Source organism: Dendrobates tinctorius, unplaced genomic scaffold (assembly GCF_039654945.1).
Source record: "Dendrobates tinctorius isolate UK_male_01 unplaced genomic scaffold, ASM3965494v1 ptg000120l, whole genome shotgun sequence".
NCBI classification, from domain to species: domain Eukaryota; kingdom Metazoa; phylum Chordata; class Amphibia; order Anura; family Dendrobatidae; genus Dendrobates; species Dendrobates tinctorius.
In genome coordinates, this window is record NW_027361788.1 from 40,406,049 (window position 1) to 40,425,268 (window position 19,220).

The following is a 19,220-nucleotide window of genomic DNA, read 5'->3' on the forward strand; positions in this document are numbered from 1 at the left end:
CACAAAGACAAAACAGGGATAACAGAAACCCTCTTTTATACAGAAGCACTAACCAACAATAAGGAGGTAAATAGGGACAGGGAGGAATAAACTAAATGGGAACAGGGACCAGGAGATAAACACACATGTTCAACAGCAAACCACAGATCATTACTACAACTCCACTCCAACCACTTAGCTTTAGCACTCAGCACAGGAAGACAAATATTTCACCTACAGAGACAAGAAGGTTTGGCCAGTTTTTATACGGAGAGGTATTGACCAGACAAGAAGTAGCTGAAATGGAGTACATGTTTCTAAGGGTTATGTCTTTAGCACCAGAGAAAATTAAATCCATTTAATATGAGACACAAATCACACCATCTCTAAGGAAGACCTACGATTCATTACCTGACGTGATCGTCTAACTCCAGGTCACCCTTATGACACGGACACTATTCCAGTTGAGACCTGACCAAGGAGGAGCAGAGGGGGATAAATACTTCACATGATCTAGACTCTATGCTTCTCTTAACTCCTTCCTGACACTGCATGTACTATTCCGTCCATGTGTTCTGGGACATAATGTCCATGGACGAAATAGTACGTTATACGCGATCAGCCGCGCTTACGGGGGGAGCGCAGCTGATAGTGGCCAGGTGTCAGCTGATTCTCACAGCTGAAACCCGGCACTAATTGCCAGGAGCGGTCACGGACCTCTCCCATCACTTTAACCCCCAGAACACTGCGATCAAACATGATCCCAGCGGTCCTGAGCCGGCAGAGGGGCTGAAAGCCCCTCTGCCTCTGGATCGGAGACCCCGCGGCTTGACGTGGGGTCCCAATTGCTTCTATGGTAACCCGATGTCGATCCAGGTTACCAGAGCTGAGAGACTTCCTGTCATGTGCAGTGCATGTCAGGAAGTATCTGAAGTCAGTGTGCACAGAGTGCAGCGCTGAGAGCTTATATGGCATGCAGATCTGCATGCCATATAAGGCTGGTTTTACACTTGCGTTGGGCAGAGCTGCAGAGGGCTGCGTACTTCCTCTGTTAAGCCCCGCCCACTGCCGCACCTCTTCCATTCAGATCCGCCTAACTCTGCCTGAGTCCTGCGTACCTATCTTTAACATTGGGTACACAGGCCATGCTGATGTATGCGGATGCCTCCGCTTGCGTCGCTTTGACGCTGCGCCGACCGCAACAAAATGCAACATGTTGCGTTCGATGCAATTCGGCGCAGCGTCAAAACGGAGGCATCCGCATACATCAGCATAGCCTGCATACCCGATGTTAAAGATGCTAACCACACATCTAGAGAAGTTCCTTAGGGGGTCTACTTTCCAAAATGGGGTCACTTATTGGGGGTTTCCACTGTTTAGGCACATTAGGGACTCTCCAAATGCGACATGGCATTCGATCTCAATTCCAGACAATTTTGCATTGAAAAGTCAAACGGCGCTCCTTTCCTTCCGAGCTCTGCCATGCGCCCAAACAGTGGTTTATCTGCATATATCGGGTATCAGCGTACTCAGGACAAATTGTACAACTTTTAAGGTCCAATTTCTCCTGTTACCCTTGGTAAAATAAAACAAATTGGATCTGAAGTAAAAAAATTTCTAAAAAAAGTTAAATGTTCATTTTTTTTAAACATTCCAAAAATTCCTCTGAAGCACCTGAAGGGTAAATAAACTTCTTGAATGTGCTTTTAAGCACCTTGAGGCTATGTGCACACATTGCGGTTTGCAAGCGTTTTTTTTTGCTGTGAAAACGCATACAAAACGCAACTCATTGAATTCAATGGCATTCCGCACATGCTGTGCTAATGCTGCTTAATTTTCCGCGTTGGAATCGCATCGCGGAAAAATATGCAGCATGCTCATTCTTTGTGCGGAATCGCGGGGATTCCGCACACATAGAAATGCATTGATCCACTTACTTTCCGCATGTGGCTATGCCCACCATGCGCAAAGTAAGCAGATTATGTGCGGATGATACCCAGGGTCTGGAGTAGAGGAGACTCTCCTCCAGGCCCTGGGTACCATATCCCTGTTAAAAAAAGAATTTAAAAAATCATGATATTCTCACCTTCCGGCGACCCCCGCAGCCTTCCCGCCTCTCAGCGATGCTCCCGGCAAGTCCCGTTCCCAGTGATGCCTTGCGACAATGACCTGTGATGACGAAGCGGTCTCGCGTGATGCTATGTCATCTGGGGTCATTGTCGCAAGGCATTGCTGGGAACGGGACTTGCCAGGAGCATCGTGAGGATTGGGAAAGCTGCGGTGGACGCCGGAAGGTGAGAATATCACGATTTTTAATTTTTTTAATTATTTTTTACATTCTATCTTTTACTATTGATGCAGCATAGGCGGCCTCAGTAGTAAAAAGTTGGTCACTCTAGTCAAACACTATGTTTGACGAGTGTGACCAACCTGTCAATCAGTTTTCCAAGCGATGCTATAGATCGCTTGGAAAACGCTAGCATTCTGCAAGCTAATTACGCTTGCAAAACGCTAGTTTTTCGTGGGTATTCCGCATGCGAATTTTCCATGTATTTCCCGAGGCAGGGAGTTGCGGAATTGCCGCTGAAATTTCCGCGGCAATTCTGCACGTGTGCACATAGTCTGAGGGGTGCAGTTTTTAGAATGGTGTCACTTTTGGGTATTTTCTATCATATAGACCCCTAAAAGTGACTTCAAATGTGATGTGGTCCCTTAAAAAAAAATAATGTTGTAAAAATGAGAAATCGCTGGTCAACTTTTAACCCTTATAACTTCCTAACAAAAAAATTTTGGTTCCAAAATTGTGCTGATGTAAAGCAGACATGTGGGAAATGTTATTTATTAACTATTTTGTGTCATATATTTCTCTGTTTTAAAGGCATGAAAATTCAAAGTTTGAGAATTGCAAAATTTTCACCAAATTTCATTTTTTTTCACAAATAAACGGAAGTCATATCAAAGAAATTTTACCGCTATCATGAAGTACAATATGTCACGAAAAAACAGTGTCAGAATCACCGGGATCCATGGAAGCGTTCTAGAGTTATTACCTCATAAAGGGACAGTGGTCAGAATTGTAAAAGTTGGCCTGGGAGTTAACGTGCAAACCACCCTTGAGGGTAAAGGGGTTAATACATCCCAGAATTGTCCAGCTATATAGAAAGGGAATAGCACTCACCGTTTTTAACAAATCCAAACTTTATTGCGACCTGAAAGTCCTGAGCAGGGGAGCAATGTGAGCAAATAACGTACAATGGCTGTTTCGCGATGCTGCGCTTCTACAGGTACCGTAGAAGCACGGCAGCGAAAAACGACTGCCAGCCGTTCTTTGTTCACATTGCTTCCCTGCTGAAGACTTTCATGTTGCAATAAAGTTTGGATTTTTAAGAACGGTGAGAGCCATTCCCTTTCTATATAGCTGGACATTGTATGCTTTTTTCTAGACTGAGCACCCATTCTTTTTGGAGCAAAAAAGCACTCAATTTGTGTGTGTGTGAGATTCATTGGTCTGAACAGGCACCTGGAGGGTACAGTGGTGCAGATTCACTTTGCCTTTTTATTTTGATATACCAGAATTGTATTTGCCTTTTTTGCTGCTGCATCAAACTCTTGACTCATGTGAGTCTGTGATCTATTAGTATACCCAAGTCTTTTTCACACGTGCTGTTGCTAAGTTCTATTCCTCCTATTCTATACATGTAATTTTCATTTTTCTTGCCCAGATGTAGAACCTTGCATTTCTGCCTGGTAAATATCATTCTATTAGTTGCTACCCATTGTTCAGCTTATCTAGAGCCTTCTGAATCCTTTCACTTTCTTCTCTAGTGTTAGCTATCCCTGCTACCTTTGCATTGTCTACAAATTTGATTATTTTACCTTCAGTTCCCTTATGACAAGATCGAACCACAGAGTCGAGCCATGACAACCATATTACCCCAATATTGTCCTTCTTTTACAATCCAGACCTATGTTAATATATTTCTTCAGAAATGTTCACATCTAGACCCTTCAAAAAGAATTGGCCTTTACTGAAATCCAGTTAGGAACGGCGGAACGCACTAAATAAATAAATAATAAAGTGCATTCGCCGCCCGGGGTCCACTGTGCATTAGGTGTTAAAACCGCTGCTAGACAATGGCAGACGCGCTATATGGCGGTATAATGCGCACGGGTTCAACGTCACCCGATGTGCGCACAGCGGACTCTGTTAACTCACAGAGGCGCTGTAACATAAACATAAACACTGAGCCTGTTAGACTCACAGGTCTCAGCGAAATAGCACGCACGGTATCAGGTCACAGGACAGGGTCCAAGACAGGGGACGGTGTCTGTATAGACCTACCGTGCGTGCGGCGTCGCAATTGCGGACGCCGGTAAGTGCTGCTGAATGCAGCGCGGCGGCAGACACAGCCGCTATGCGATAGTGCCGTGAGTGACGTGACACCACCGGAAGCTAGTGTAGAGGTGCGGTGTGCACAGTGGCCTAAGGTTTGCCACTGACTGGCGCTGACTCTTTCTGTAGTTCCCTATCCACATGCGTAATATCAGAGGGAGGGGAATATTAATAAGTCAGTCACCAGAATCATACATCCATCACCATTCACACATCTAGCAAGAAGAGTCTATACTAGCGCATGGCCGAGCGGCCTTGCGGGTCTTTTATAGCCGTGCGCTGCCGGGACCGTCCAGATCTCTGAGATGGACCAATCAGATCTGGAGAAGGACCTCAGCACGTGACTCCCGACCTCCAATGGGAGATCGTCTCGTGAGCATGCTCGGTGGAGCGGCAGAGGAACTTAGCCTCAGGAATGACTTGCTGCAGAGCAGCATGTGAGGCTCTGCATTCCTGTTGTGTAGCTGCAGGAATCCGACGCCTAACAGATCCTAGATCAATTCAAAGACAGGGTGAAAAATTTAAATGCAATATTGCTGTAGAAAAATTACTGTAAAAAGAAGGTACTCAGACCATAAATTGCCCATTATATGTGAGCCCAACAGCCATCATTAAGGTGTACCTCATTGTTGGGTCACTGTCCTGATAAGACACCTCTCCTGGAAAAAAAAAACCCTACAATTTATGGGTCAGGAAGGAACCAGCTAATTTAGTACAGAGGAACCCCGGCCATAAGAGAAGGGAGCAGGGTCTGGCACAGGAGCCAGGACAAGTGACAAATATTCACTACATACAGCTTATGTGATGAGCTTCCCCTAGTGGTGACTGTATGCAGTTCGTAACAAATAATTAACCAAATCAGAAAAATATACTAATATAATAAGATACATTATTAAATGAACACAGAATTTTGGATCTCAAACAAAACAGAATGGCAGACATTACCCTTACAGAAGGCTGAGCAGCTGGACCTTGCAGATTTGCCCTGGGGATTGAGGCTTTATGATTTGATATATGTTAAATGTTCTCTATGGCCTCATTAGGAGAAATTTTTCAGTCTGTACATTCTTTGGGCAAAGGTTTCCTGTTCGTCTGTTGCAATTCAGTACTTTGTTTAATAACAACTATAGAAGCTCCATAACTATAGTTATATCACTCACCTGGGCATGTGTCGGTGGCAATGACCACATTAGTCCCCAACCAGAAGATCAGGACTTTCAGAATCAGTGCCATCTTCTCGTTTTCATACGAGGATGATTTTTTTACGTCCACGAAAGATGAAGTTCTCGGCTGTTTTACATTGATAGGAATGCGAATGACAGTTTTCATTCCGGCTTCTTACCCATGGGTGTTTCACAATCTTATTTTTAATATCTTAAGAACCAAGATTCTGTCATAACCAGGGCAAATGTAAGGGGTGGCTCTAATATGTTTCCTGACAGCTGTCTCATTTTTCTATCCATACACTCTAGGTTCGCTATTCTTCTGTATTAATTCAGTATCTTCAGTAATAACAGCTACAGACATGGGCATGGACTGTCTGGTACAGCTTTATATCTGTAGTTAGATTGCAACCAAGGACATGGGTCAATTTTGCCTGTGTCATGCTGGGCAAATGTAGTACTCGCAGGTACGCAGGATGCAGTGACGAGTCGGAGATGGAGTAAGCTCAAATTCAACTTTTATATATGGATTATATGGATAACTGGTAAAGCTGACAATAGTTTTCCACGCAGGGAAGCTAGATACTAATACACCAATAACAAGTTATAAACTACTCGGCAAGTGCCGGCAACTGTATGGCCGCGATATGGCCGACTACAAGCTCTGGAACTATAATTATCAATCAGCGGAGTGTCACTTATCCTTCTCTGACGTCCTTCAGAGTTGTTGTCCGGGAGGTGTTCGTTCGGTGTCTCAGCCGCTGGGCCCAGCCGAAGAGGAGTTGTCGTAGGCTTCGGGCGTTCCTATGCCCAGGTGTAGAAGGGGCACAACAGATCCCAGGAGAGTTCCTCAGCGTTGGGGCCTCTCTCGGAGGCAAGGCAGTGGCGGGCCTTGACGAATAGGCCGCAACCGCAGTCTGGAGCGGGGCAGTGGCGGCCGCAGGTGGCAAGCGTAAAGGCCGCAGCCGCGGTGTGGATTGGGTCAGTGGCGGCCGCGGGTGGCAGCGTACAGGCCGCAGCCATGGGATGGAGCGGGGCAGTTGTGGCTGCGGGTGGCAGCGTACAAGCCGCAGCCGCGGGATGGAACGGGGAAGTGGCATCCGAGGGTGGCAGGCCGCAGCCGCGGGTCTCAGTGTCTGGGCGGCGGCCGCAGTGTGGAGCGGAGCAGAGGCAGCCGCGGGTGGCAGCGTTGTGTCTCTTCCTCGCGTCGCTCGGTGCTGTCCTCTCCCTGGATTAGGTGAGCCCCCGCCCTGTCTCTCTGGTAGACGCTGACTCACTCCTGCTCTCCAGCGCCACCTAGGCTCCTGCTTCCTGTCTCTCTCCTCATCGAGTGCCCCCTGCTGGCTCCCTGCATTCTTTTTATAACCGCTCCACCCACACACTTTCTAGAAGAGTCTATGGTCCGACCTCTAATTCCTTCCCCCAGAAACAGATCCCCTGGGAATCTTGGTGACAGCCCCCTTGGTTCCGGTCCAGTTACACAGTGGGGGTTCTCTCTCCTACACTCCCCCATCCTTTTTGCTTGCCAGTCCTCGGGCAAGGGTTTGGGGAGGTTCATGCTCTTGTCTTGGTGCTGGAGTTGTTTCTGCCATACGAACTGATCTTGCTCTTATTGTTCGGGGGGTTTTCCTGCTGTAGACCGCTCGGAGCGTCCCGGTTCGATTGTTGTGGTGGAGTCTTTTGGGGTGGTGGAAGGTGGTTGGGTGGCTGGGACCACAGGGGCACTGGCCCTGGGAGTGTCTGCTCATATTACTGGATGGTCCTCTTCGTCTTCATCATCCCAGACAGCCGGCGGGGGATCTGGGGCTTGAGGAGGGGCCTCAGGCTGCTCGGGGTCCGTGGATGCACAGGGCCACAACATGTTGCGTTGTACTGTTCGAGTGGGGTGGTCCCCTTTTTCAGACTGTATCTCATACACCGGCCCATTGGGACTTATTTGTCGCAGTACTCGGTAGGGGCGTTCTTCCCACCGATGCCCCAATTTGTTTTGGGGGCGCTGGTCTCGTACGAGTACGCGACCCCCTTTCAGGAACTCGGCGGGTTGTGACGGGGCCTTCCCTGGGTGTTCCAGGTCTTGGAGCTTAGTTTGGACTAGTTTGTTAGGAGTCGGATTCCTGCGTTTACTCAGCAGGGATCCAGATCCTCACATTCTGCACTCTCCTCCTATCTTTCCACTGCAGAGGAGATTGCCTTGCAGCAAATCTCTCCTGAGGCTAAGTCCTTCTGTCCTCTTATTGGGCATGCTCATGGGACGATCTCCCATTGGAGATCGGGAGTCATGTGCTCAGGTCCCGCTCCAGTTCTCATTGGTCCATCTCAGAGATCTGGAGGCGTGCAGAAGGTCCCGGCTGCTATAAAAGGCGCGCATGGCTGTTCCGCCATGTGCTAGTATAGACTTACTTGCTGCTGTGTGTATGAGGATGGATGCATGATTCTGGTGACTGACTCATTTGAAACCCCTTCCCTCTGATATTACGCATGTGAATAGGGACTCAGTTAGTTTCAGTGCCAGCGCTCCTCTGCTTCAACTTGCACAGCTGCTAGCGTCCGACATTGCGCTTGCGCCTTGCCTTTGTCATTTGGCGGCAGTTCACGCCGCACTGCAGTAGCAGCCTCCATTACGTTTGCAGTTGCAACACCATGCACACGGTAGGTCTAGACGGACGTAGTGCCGCCGTCTTGGGCTACTCCTGTGACCGTATACCGTGTGTGCGTTTTTTACTGAGAACTGTGACTACAACAGGCTCAGTTATTTGTGTTTTGTACTTTTGGCATCTCCGTGAGTTTAACTGAGATTGCTTTGCACACCTGGGTGGAGTTTAACCCTGTGTGCAATACCGCCATATTGCTCCTGCCACCACTTAGCAGCGGTTATTTCACCTACTGCACGGTGGACCCCGAGCGGCGAACGCACTTTATTTATATTTTTATTTAGTGCGTTCTGCCGTTCCTAACATAGTTGGTGTAGGGTTTGTAGCCAACCCCTGCCCAGGGCCGTTCCTTCTCTGGGTCTAACTCAACCTTGGTGATCCCCTTGCCTTCTCGGCCGAAGAGTAGTGAGTATGGAGTATAGCCGATGACTCAATGTACCCGGTTGTTATATACCCAGACCAGTTCGGGGACGTACTCGGGCCAACAGGTCTTTCGGTCATCCTCCAGGGTACGTAACATTTGGATTAGGGTCCGGTTAAATCGTTCGCAGGCCCCGTTCCCCTGCGGATGGTACAGTGTGGTCCGGGATTTGTCGATGCCGTATAGACTATGTAGTTCCTCCATTACTTTTCCTTAAAAGCAGGCTCCTTGATCTGAGTGAATTCTTGAGGGCATCCATACACTTGGATAAAGTTTTTACAGATTGCATAGGTGGCAGATTCTGCGGTCTGGTCTCTGGTAGGAATCAATGGTCCACCATAACTAGGCAGTGCTCGTACCCCTGGTCGGCCGGACCAATGGTTAGGTAGTCTATCATTAGTAGCTCGAGGGATGCTGTCGTTACTATCATTTGTACAGGGGCTCGCTGTTCTGGTGGTTTAGTCAGCTCGCATTGGCGGCACGTTCGGCAACCACCCTCCCCAGCACCTCCCCTTTTTGGCAGGCATCTTGGACTCGCGCCCCCCGCACGAGCTGCTGAAAGATCTTCCCCTGCAGCTTACGGGGGCTCAACAGTTTCAAAGTCTCTTGGGCACTCACTGAGGAGAAGGCTGCCGAACTCCTTTAGTATATTCAAGCCCAGGGTGACAGCGTGTTTCTCGCCTGCGTCTCCCCGAGTCAGAACCACGCCTCGCCGGCCCAATTGCTTGCCACCCATCGAGATCTGCATCCAGGCTACTCCGACGACAGGGATTGGTAGGTGGTTGGCGGCCACCAGCTTTATCACGGACCCCCACTGGGGCCTTGTGGCTTCGGGGAGGTGCTGCCGGTAGTAGGTTTCCGGCATAGTAGTAACTTGCGACCCCGTATCCACCAAGCAACGTACCACACGGCCTTCGAACTCTGCCCAAATCAGCGGACGCTTCGCAACTAGATCTTCGGGACTTCCACCACCCTGTGTTGTGGGTTCTGGCTCCGAGCGGCATCCCCCCAGCCCAGAGCACTCTGGTTTTAATGGTCGGCACGGGGGCGGGTTCCTCCCGCGCCGTGGGCACTCCAGCCGCAGGTTGGAGCGGGGCAGTGGCGGCCGCGTGTGACAGCGTACAAGCCGCAGCCGTGGGATGGAGCGGGGCAGTGGCGGCCACGGGTGGCAGCGTACAGGCTGCAGCTGTGGGTCTCAGCATTGGGGCGGCGGCAGAGGGTCTCATTGTCTGGGCGGCGGCCGCGGTTTAGAGCGGGGCAGAGGCAGCCATGGGTGTCAGCTTTGTCGTCCTCTCCCTGAATTAGGTGAGCCCCCGCCCTGTCTCTCTGGTAGACGCTGACTCACTCCTGCTCTCCAGTGCCACCTAGGCTCCTGCTTCTTGTCTCTCTCCCCGTCGAGTGCCCCCTGCTGGCTCCCTGCGTTCTTTTTATAACTGCTCCGCCCCGGCACTTTCTAGAAGAGTCTTTGGTCTGACCTCTAATTCCTTCCCCCGGAAACAGATCCCCTGGGAACCTAGGTGACAGCCCCCTTGGTTCTGGCCTGGTTACACAGCGGGGACTCTCTTTCCTACACATATACTGGGTGTTATCGTGTACAGTTTTATGTCATGGTGGGCAATTCCTTTTCAAGTATAACTTGAATCAAAACATTTTGTTTGGATCAAGTAACTTGATCGCAATCTTTGCTGTCTTCTTGATAAAGTTAAAGAGTCCCACATCTGGCTAACTCCATTACACAAAGTGCTGTGCAAATTAATTGGGACAAAGCATTTTTTTAAGTAAAATCGTAAGTTGGTTACCAGTCAGTGATTCAAACCAGTTTTAACTGCTTTGAACAGGTGTGAGTATACAACCTTGAGTAACAAAATGTGGTTTGACTGGTTTTAGTCAGAAAATAACAGCTAGCTGCCCCCTCAGCTTCAGTTGAGAGCTTGTTTCTGTGAGGAGTGGTTTAGTGTACTTTTTCTCTTGCATGCAAGTCGTTTTGCCTTAATTGGAGATGTCAGAAGTTGTTTATTTACTGGCTTTGATGCCCTCTGAGAGAAAAAGCCAGGAGCGCAGCCAGGTAAGAAGAAATTGTGTTTGTTTTTTGTTTTTTTATTGAGAGCTGCAATCCGGCAGTCTCGGGGCAGAATGCAAGACACGATGGGGGCAGAATGCTGGACATGATGGGGGCAAAATGCTGGTCACGATGGGGGCAGAATGCTGGACACGGGGGCAAAATGCTGGACACGATGGGGGCAGAATAATGGACATGGGGCAGAATGTGAGCTATGGGGGAAGAATGTGGCAGTGAGACACAGGAGGGGGCAGAATGGACACGGGGTAGAATGTGACAGTGAGACACAGGAAGGGGCAGAATGTGAGACATGGGGGAGGAATGCAAGACATTGGCAGAATGCGAGACACACGCGGCATGATTGGAGATACAGGGGGCAGAAAGGAGATACGGGGCATGATTGGAGACACAGGGGGCAGGATGAACAACATGGGGGCTTGACTGGAGACACTGGGGGCATGACTGGAGACGCTGGGGGCAGGATTGGAGACGCTGGGGGCAGGATTGGAGACACTGGGGGCAGGATTGGAGACACAAGGGGCAGAATGGAGACACAGGGGGCATGATTGGAGACACGGGGCAGGATTGCAGACATAGGGGGCATGATTGGAGACATAGGGGGCAGAATGGAGATACGGGGCATGATTGGAGACACGAGACAGAATGCAGATATGGGGCATGATTGGAGACACAGGGGGCAGGATGAAAGACATGGGGGCATGATTGGAGACACTGGGGGCAGGATTGGAGACAGATCGTGCAGGATCATGGGGCAGGATGGATACGATGGAGACAGATGGGGCAGGATGGGGAGATCATATGGGGCAGAATGAATACTCATGAGGGTGGGATGGGAGAACATATGGCTGAATCCAGGAATGAGATACACGGGGGCCAGGATGGGGGATATTATTACCATAGGGGCTAATTAAGAGATATTATTACTGCAGTGATGTATTTATTTTATTTTTTGAGTATACTGTTTTAAATGGGGGGCGGTCCTGTTACTGTGTAGAGTGCTACTATATCACCTTTTTTTCTTCATGTGATGTAATGCAGAAGTTGGGAAAAAATAAGTAATGTGTTCTGCAAGCGGAGCTCTAGATAGCTGTGTTATTTCCTGCAGAGATGAGCCCTGGCTGGAAGAAGTGATAGCGATCTGTGCCCTGGCTGGAAGAAGTGATAGCGATCTGTGCTGGATGAAAGATGAAAAACAAAGATGAAGGACTTCACCTAGAGACGTCACTGGTGAGTCAGTGTGTTATCTATATACTGACACCATACACTGTATATTATATACAGAGGTCCTGTGTATAATGTCACCAGTGATCACTGTATTACCTGTACACAGACACTGCATACTAATTACAGATCTTCTGTGTATAATGGCAGTTATAGTGATAGTATTGTGTTTTTTTATTACTGATCAGTATTGTAGTATTCAGTCACTATGTGGTGGTAATATGTGGTCTGGACATGGTGTTGCGGTATTTGTCCCTTGTATGTGCTATTATTTGGTCACTTTGTGGTGGTAATATGTGGTCTGGTCATGGTGGGGTGGTATTTGTTCCTTGTATGTGATATTATTCGGTCACTATGGTAGTAATATGTGGTCTGGTCATGGTGTGGAGCTATTTGTTCCTTGTATGTGGTATTATAGGTCACTACGTGGTGGTAATATGTGGTCTGGACATGGTGTAGCGGTATTTGTTCCTTGTATGTGATATTATTGGTCATTTTAAAAATTGAAAAATAAATAAAAATATACCTAAATTGTATTGCATATTTTAACAAATATTTAATAGGTTACAGTAGAGTACGGCCCGGACAAAAGTGTCTACGTGTTATGGTGGCGGCTTAAAAAATCTTTTGGCCAAAACAAAAGCTGTCAGCTATATGTGTGATCTGGTGATGGGAACTGTTAATGTGTGATAGGTGAGAAGTGGAGTTTTTCCAAGATAGAGCGGTGGCACTGTGGACAGTTCGAGGGGTGAAATATCAGCAAAAGAGTGAGTTATATACCCACGTATTCTCACAATACAGAATACCAAATCAGCAATCGAGAATAAACATAAAACATAACTTTTAATAATGAGTGTAAAAGCTACCAAAGATAGTAGTGCAAGTAAAACACTAAATCAGAAACCACAGAAAATAAAGGAAGTAACTGTGTTAATCTTAGTAACAGATTACTACCAATATGTGCATGTGGCTATTCAAAGTCCAAATTCTTGAGGGATTGGACCAGAAAAACTTGGACTAAATCAATGCAAAAGACCAAGTAGAATATGAACAGTTTCCTTATCAGAGGAACTAACGGCCTCTACCCTGTAAAGGTTATCAAGGAATATGCCTATTCATGTATATAACAAGGACATATAAACCATCAACAAAAGAAAAGGAATGATCTCACCACATGAAGATGGAAGATGTCCAGGATCAGATGTCCCATCAGAGTCATGTCAGGTCAGGAAGAAGGGAAATTCACCCTATACAAGCCCTGTTAGAACTACGACTAACACCCATGACTCCCGCCCTGACAAGGGCAGTCCACATCTAATCCCTGTAAACCAGAAGCCCTACACAGTCCCTGTGCATCCCGACGCGTTTCGTCAATAAATGACTCTTCAGGGGACATATTAGCACAAACTGGGCATCATCACAGAGTATACAGGCTGCCTCCCAAGATAAAAATGGAGTGAGGCAGACTAATGAGAAGGGCGCTTAAATAAACTGCCAATCAACTAGAACACATCCACCTGAGATGACTTGGAACGCACGCCGTCCACCATTGGTCCCCGTGGGACGCAGGCACATGATGAGTGTATCAGTGGAAAACGCCCACCCTCCAAACCATGCAATAGTGTATAAACGCCGGCGTATCCTGCGGCAAGCGCCGCCCTATTTCCGGTTGCGTCATACTGCCCAAAAGCAAAATGGCCGCCACATTTCCGGTCATGCGCACTCGTCGGTGCCAGCAAACAAGATGGCCGCCACACTTCCGGTCATGCGCACTCATATTAAAGCGGCGCCAACTGAAAGGAAGTAAAGCATGCGACAAAGGTCGCAAAATGCTGCTGGAAGGCAATATCGTCATGCGCGCTTAACACAGTCAATGAGCTTGATATTATAAGCAAATAGACAGATCATTAATCTCTAAAGGCCTCAAACACCAGAAAATTACAGAAAATAGCGGCACAAAGAGAAAATAATGAGGTTGATTACCACTTTTGATAATGGAGCAAGTGATGTACGTGCTATTCTGGCCAAACATTGGCCTGTGTTATTGATGGATAAGGATGTTGGAGGAGTACTCTCGACACGACCTTTAATCACATATAAGAAAGGCCGCTCCTCAAGGGATCGGCTTGTCAACAGTCATTTCACCAGACCTTCCCGTACCACTTGGTTGCCCTCTAATGTGAATGGTTGCTTTAGATGTGGCCACTGCGTTGCTTGTGCCCATATTTCTCCTGGTGCTGGTTTTACCAGTAATGTTACAGGACTGATATATCAAATTAGGGAATTTATTAACTGTAGCAGCAAGGGAGTCATTTATAAGGCCACCTGTTGATGTGGCAAAGAATATGTGGGTAAAACCATTAGAGAATTCAAACGTCGAATTGGGGAACACATTGGAGATATTACCCACAAGAGAGATACCCCTATTTCACGTCATATCAATCTGTGCCAAGGAGGGAATGTTAATTCTATTCAATTTATGGGGATTGAAAGGGTAAAAAAAACCACCAAGAGGTGGTAATTGGGATCGCATCATTCTACAAAAAGAGACTAAATGGATCTTCTGTTTGAATACTATGACCCCAAGAGGGCTTAATGATCTACTCAATTTTGGCTGCTATATCTAGGGTTTGATATATGTGTTTTATATTTCTTTTGTATATACTGCAAAATACCCTCTTTTTTACTTGTTTTTGCTACCTTTTATTCTGAGTTCGAATTTTTGTCATTTTCCATCTTGCTTTATTTTGATTCTGGTAATTTTCTCTTTGTGCCGCTATTTTCTGTAATTTTCTGGTGTTTGAGGCCTTTAGAGATTAATGATCTGTCTATTTGCTTATAATATCAAGCTCATTGACTGTGTTAAGCGCGCATGACGATATTGCCTTCCAGCAGCATTTTGCGACCTTTGTCGCATGCTTTACTTCCTTTCAGTTGGCGCCGCTTTAACATGAGTGCGCATGACCGGAAGTGTGGCGGCCATCTTGTTTGCTGGCACCGACGAGTGCGCATGACCGGAAGTGTGGCGGCCATTTTGCTTTTGGGCAGTATGACGCAACCGGAAATAGGGCGGCGCTTGCCGCAGGATACGCCGGCGTTTATGCACTATTGCATGGTTTGGAGGGTGGGCGTTTTCCACTGATACACTCATCATGTGCCTGCGTCCCACGGGGACCAATGGTGGACGGCGTGCGTTCCAAGTCATCTCAGGTGGATGTGTTCTAGTTGATTGGCAGTTTATTTAAGCGCCCTTCTCATTAGTCTGCCTCACTCCATTTTTATCTTGGGAGGCAGCCTGTATACTCTGTGATGATGCCCAGTTTGTGCTAATATGTCCCCTGAAGAGTCATTTACTGACGAAACGCGTCGGGATGCACAGGGACTGTGTAGGGCTTCTGGTTTACAGGGATTAGATGTGGACTGCCCTTGTCAGGGCGGGAGTCATGGGTGTTAGTCGTAGTTCTAACAGGGCTTGTATAGGGTGAATTTCCCTTCTTCCTGACCTGACATGACTCTGATGGGACATCTGATCCTGGACATCTTCCATCTTCATGTGGTGAGATCATTCCTTTTCTTTTGTTGATGGTTTATATGTCCTTGTTATATACATGAATAGGCATATTCCTTGATAACCTTTACAGGGTAGAGGCCGTTAGTTCCTCTGATAAGGAAACTGTTCATATTCTACTTGGTCTTTTGCATTGATTTAGTCCAAGTTTTTCTGGTCCAATCCCTCAAGAATTTGGACTTGGAATAGCCACATGCACATATTGGTAGTAATCTGTTACTAAGATTAACACAGTTACTTCCTTTATTTTCTGTGGTTTCTGATTTAGTGTTTTACTTGCACTACTATCTTTGGTAGCTTTTACACTCATTATTAAAAGTTATGTTTTATGTTTATTCTCGATTGCTGATTTGGCAGTTCGAGGGGTGGAAGCGGGGCTGGGGTGGAGCCTGGGCGGAGTCTCAAGGGGGCCCCGAAAATTTTGCCAGTATGGTGCCCCGAAATTCCTAGTGGCAGCCCTGTGCGGCGGCTCCTGAAGATGGAGGCATGGTGAAAGCAGAGGATGGCCGCCTACAAGTGAGTGTGATGAACCCCACACTTGGTAGCACATTGGGACACCATTTTCCTGTAAAGATCCAGGGTGTTATGGAGCACCAGCTCGTCCATGGTACCGCCCTCGATCACTTTGCATGGGTTTGAACCAGAAGTCACTTTCAGAAGTCTTTGTAGACTTGTTTCACCTCACACAATGGTCCTTTTATGAGCCGGCAAAGAAGAAAAGTATGTGGGACCAAAGAGGTGCTGGAACATGAAGCAGATGGCAATTGTTAAAGGCAATTTCACAACTCTGTTGTCGGGTATCCCGGGACAGGGGTTCCTTCCCTGTCACTAATGATAGTGGCTTCCTAGTTCACCTTGCTCCCTGGATTACTTCTGATGGTGAAGATGCCGGGGCCACATATCTTGCCTTAACTCCTGAATCCGCCCTCAGTCCGAACCCTTCCACCACCCAGGGAAAAGGGGAGTAGTGGTGTACCATAATACACCAACTAGACTAACAAGGTAATACAAACAGGGATAAAGGAAAATACCAATCATACAATACACTCACACCAGGGAGTGGAGGGTGGGGAACAACTAATGTAGGAGAAGAAAGGGAACTCAAAAACTTGCAACAGTCTCCGCTAAATCCACCAAATGCCTTCTCAAACAACAACCAAAATTCAACATCTAAAACCATGCAGCATAAGCTAGCTCTGGCAATGAGTGCTTTCCAGAGCCCAGAATATGTAGGAGAAGGGAGTGGCTAACAGTGAACAGCTGAGAGCATTAATGCAGGAAAGCTTGCAAGAGTTCTCAACTGAGCAGATTAACCCCTGCACTGCTAAAAGAAACCTGCACTGTTAAATATGAAGGTGAAGTGCTTATAAAAAGTGCAGGAGTAGGAGAAATTAGACGCTGCAGTCTTTTGGCTTCTCTAGGTTCGTGGTAAACCTGTGACAGCTAACCTGTCAGGTCCCCCGTGCCCCCAGAAACACCAGTAGTTTTGCCTACATAGCTAAATAGTCTGCCTAACAGTCCCTTTATTACATCTGAGACATACAGATCTTTACAAAAAGTATTTATAAAGTCCATTTATGATATGTAAATGAAGCTTTTGACTAGTCAATGGGGTGTTAGTGTCCCCAGACTAGTCAGCCCACTTAGCATGCAATCACGCCCCTGTAACACAATCTTGATCACTGTTTATTGTCTGAAGGATTTTACCTCACAAATAGTTCTATCTTTTTCTATGTTGTTTGTTATTGTAAAATATGGAAGTTTATTTAACCTCTGTCTGATGTAATCCTTGGTAGCTTTTGAATTGTGTGGGTTTATTGCCCCATTGTCTGATGTTTGCCTTGTATCTCTGATTCATCTTACTCCCAAAAGCTGGCCACTAGAGGGCAGAGGCTGAACCAGACTTACCACATAGTGCAAATCACTATTTAAGGCCAGAGAAACATGATTAAGATAAAAGCACAAATTGTGTACCTGTACTTATACGTGTACAGTGTTGTAAAACCTGCATAAGTGGGGATGCCAGTGCAGTGTTCCCAGGGATTCTCTGTCTTGGTGCTTGCTTCTCTGATATCCCAGATGGATGATGTTTAAAAAGCTCCTTGGTGATGATGTGAGTATATGTATTTAATCTTTATATGTTAAAATATACAAAAGTGTACCCAATCATACTATTCCTTTAATTTTGTACTTTGAAATAAAATTGCGTTACATCGCAAGTAGTAGCCATCTTTAAAGCTGTATCCGAACTTAGTGTTAAAATTTGGCAATACAATACGCCGGCTTTACCTATGGATCATCGGCACCCTTCGGCCTTTCCTGGCATACTCACATTACAATATCTCTTGCTCTGCCCTCGGCAAGGCAGCGAGAAGTGCGCCAGCGAAGGAGCGTGATGAGAGACACAGTGATGATGTAGGATGTGTCATCCACGCGAAGCAGAGAAGGAGGACGGTAGTCTTAAGTAGAACGTTGAGATACGCCTATCGGACCGGACCACACCATAAGGGGTGTAATAAAAGGTATTTTTTGTGCCTTGCGTAGAGAAATGGGTTCATACTGTATATGCGGCACTCCAGAATGCTGTAACATAGGACTGAGAGGTGCTGGCCTTACCTTATATATGGGGAAAACACAGTGACAGTTTACCTTTAGCCTGGTGACAAATTCCCTTTAACATATTTGTCTGAACCTGCCCCTCCATATTTGAGCACGACACATAAAAATTTATGGCTTTGCAAACCAGCAAATCCCATGTGTCTTTTGTGTAGCAGGACCCACCGGAAGCAGAGTCATGACGAATATGTAAAAGGTCTGTAGCAATTATAGGGAACCTGTGAGGAGATCCAAGCAGCCCAAACCACGGGCGGCAGGAATCGCAGCCTGGCTGCACAATTGCTGGCAGGTATATTATTCTCTGACATGCTCCAATGTTTCAGAGAAAATTTCCTTTATAGATACTTTAATTCTCCCAGCTCCACTGCTGCTGAATGACAACTCTCCATATGTTTACATGAGGAACAGACCTGTCAATTACCTACTGCAGTGCTGGGAAGAACCGGCCAGGGGCGTCACCAGACTAGTGCCATCTCCCCCTATGGTCCAAACATCTTCAAAGTATATTTTCTCTGAAATCCTAGAGCATTGCAGAGAATAATATGCCTGGCTGCATTTGAGCAGCTGGGCTCTGATTCATGTTGCTCACAGTTTGGGCAGAATTAATCACCTGACAGGTTCCCTTTAAGTTTAAGGAATGCCTCTATATTGTGCAGCTCAGCATCCACTGCGGGTTCATTTGTCAGTATAGGGTGGGGGGGGGGTCATACCAGCAAAAAAATTACATCTATTGACATTTAGGTCCAACCAACCCATATACATAGGCTTTGCTGAGAGAGGTGTCCACATTCACCCATACATGCAGATATTAGCCTTAGGTAAGTGTTCACACTGGGCAGTTAGGTCAGGGACCCATCCAATTCATGAGATTACCTTGACGATGGTGGATGGGTTCACATTATTTGGCGAAATTTTGTGCTAAGCGTCTTGTTTATTTTTCCTAAATTTCTAAAGCCATTTTGCTATTCACATTTCACATTGATATGTTTTAACACAATTGAGTGCAACCATTTTCCTATTTTGATATGTATCACAGAAGCAGTAGCTGTGGCTCTTTTGAGGTAATTTTCAAACTTTTTGGAGTTTATCATTCTACAGTAGGGTAGATTATTCAACAAATAGAAAACA

At 46.7% G+C, this 19,220-nt stretch overlaps 1 protein-coding gene across 2 annotated transcripts in view; it reads right to left on the minus strand.

Moving 5' to 3' along the window:
• Positions 1-5,762, minus strand: part of LOC141046650 (ficolin-1-B-like) — a 49,931-nt gene extending 44,169 nt beyond the window's left edge. The window contains exon 1 of one of the 2 annotated variants that reach the window (XM_073541202.1): positions 5,533-5,762. In XM_073541202.1, coding sequence (XP_073397303.1) covers positions 5,533-5,701 — 169 coding nt within the window. In that variant the 5' untranslated portion in view covers positions 5,702-5,762. The remainder of the gene's footprint in view (positions 1-5,532) is intronic. The other variant, XM_073541201.1, reaches the window with a different exon arrangement.
• Positions 5,763-19,220: the final 13,458 nt, after the last annotated feature.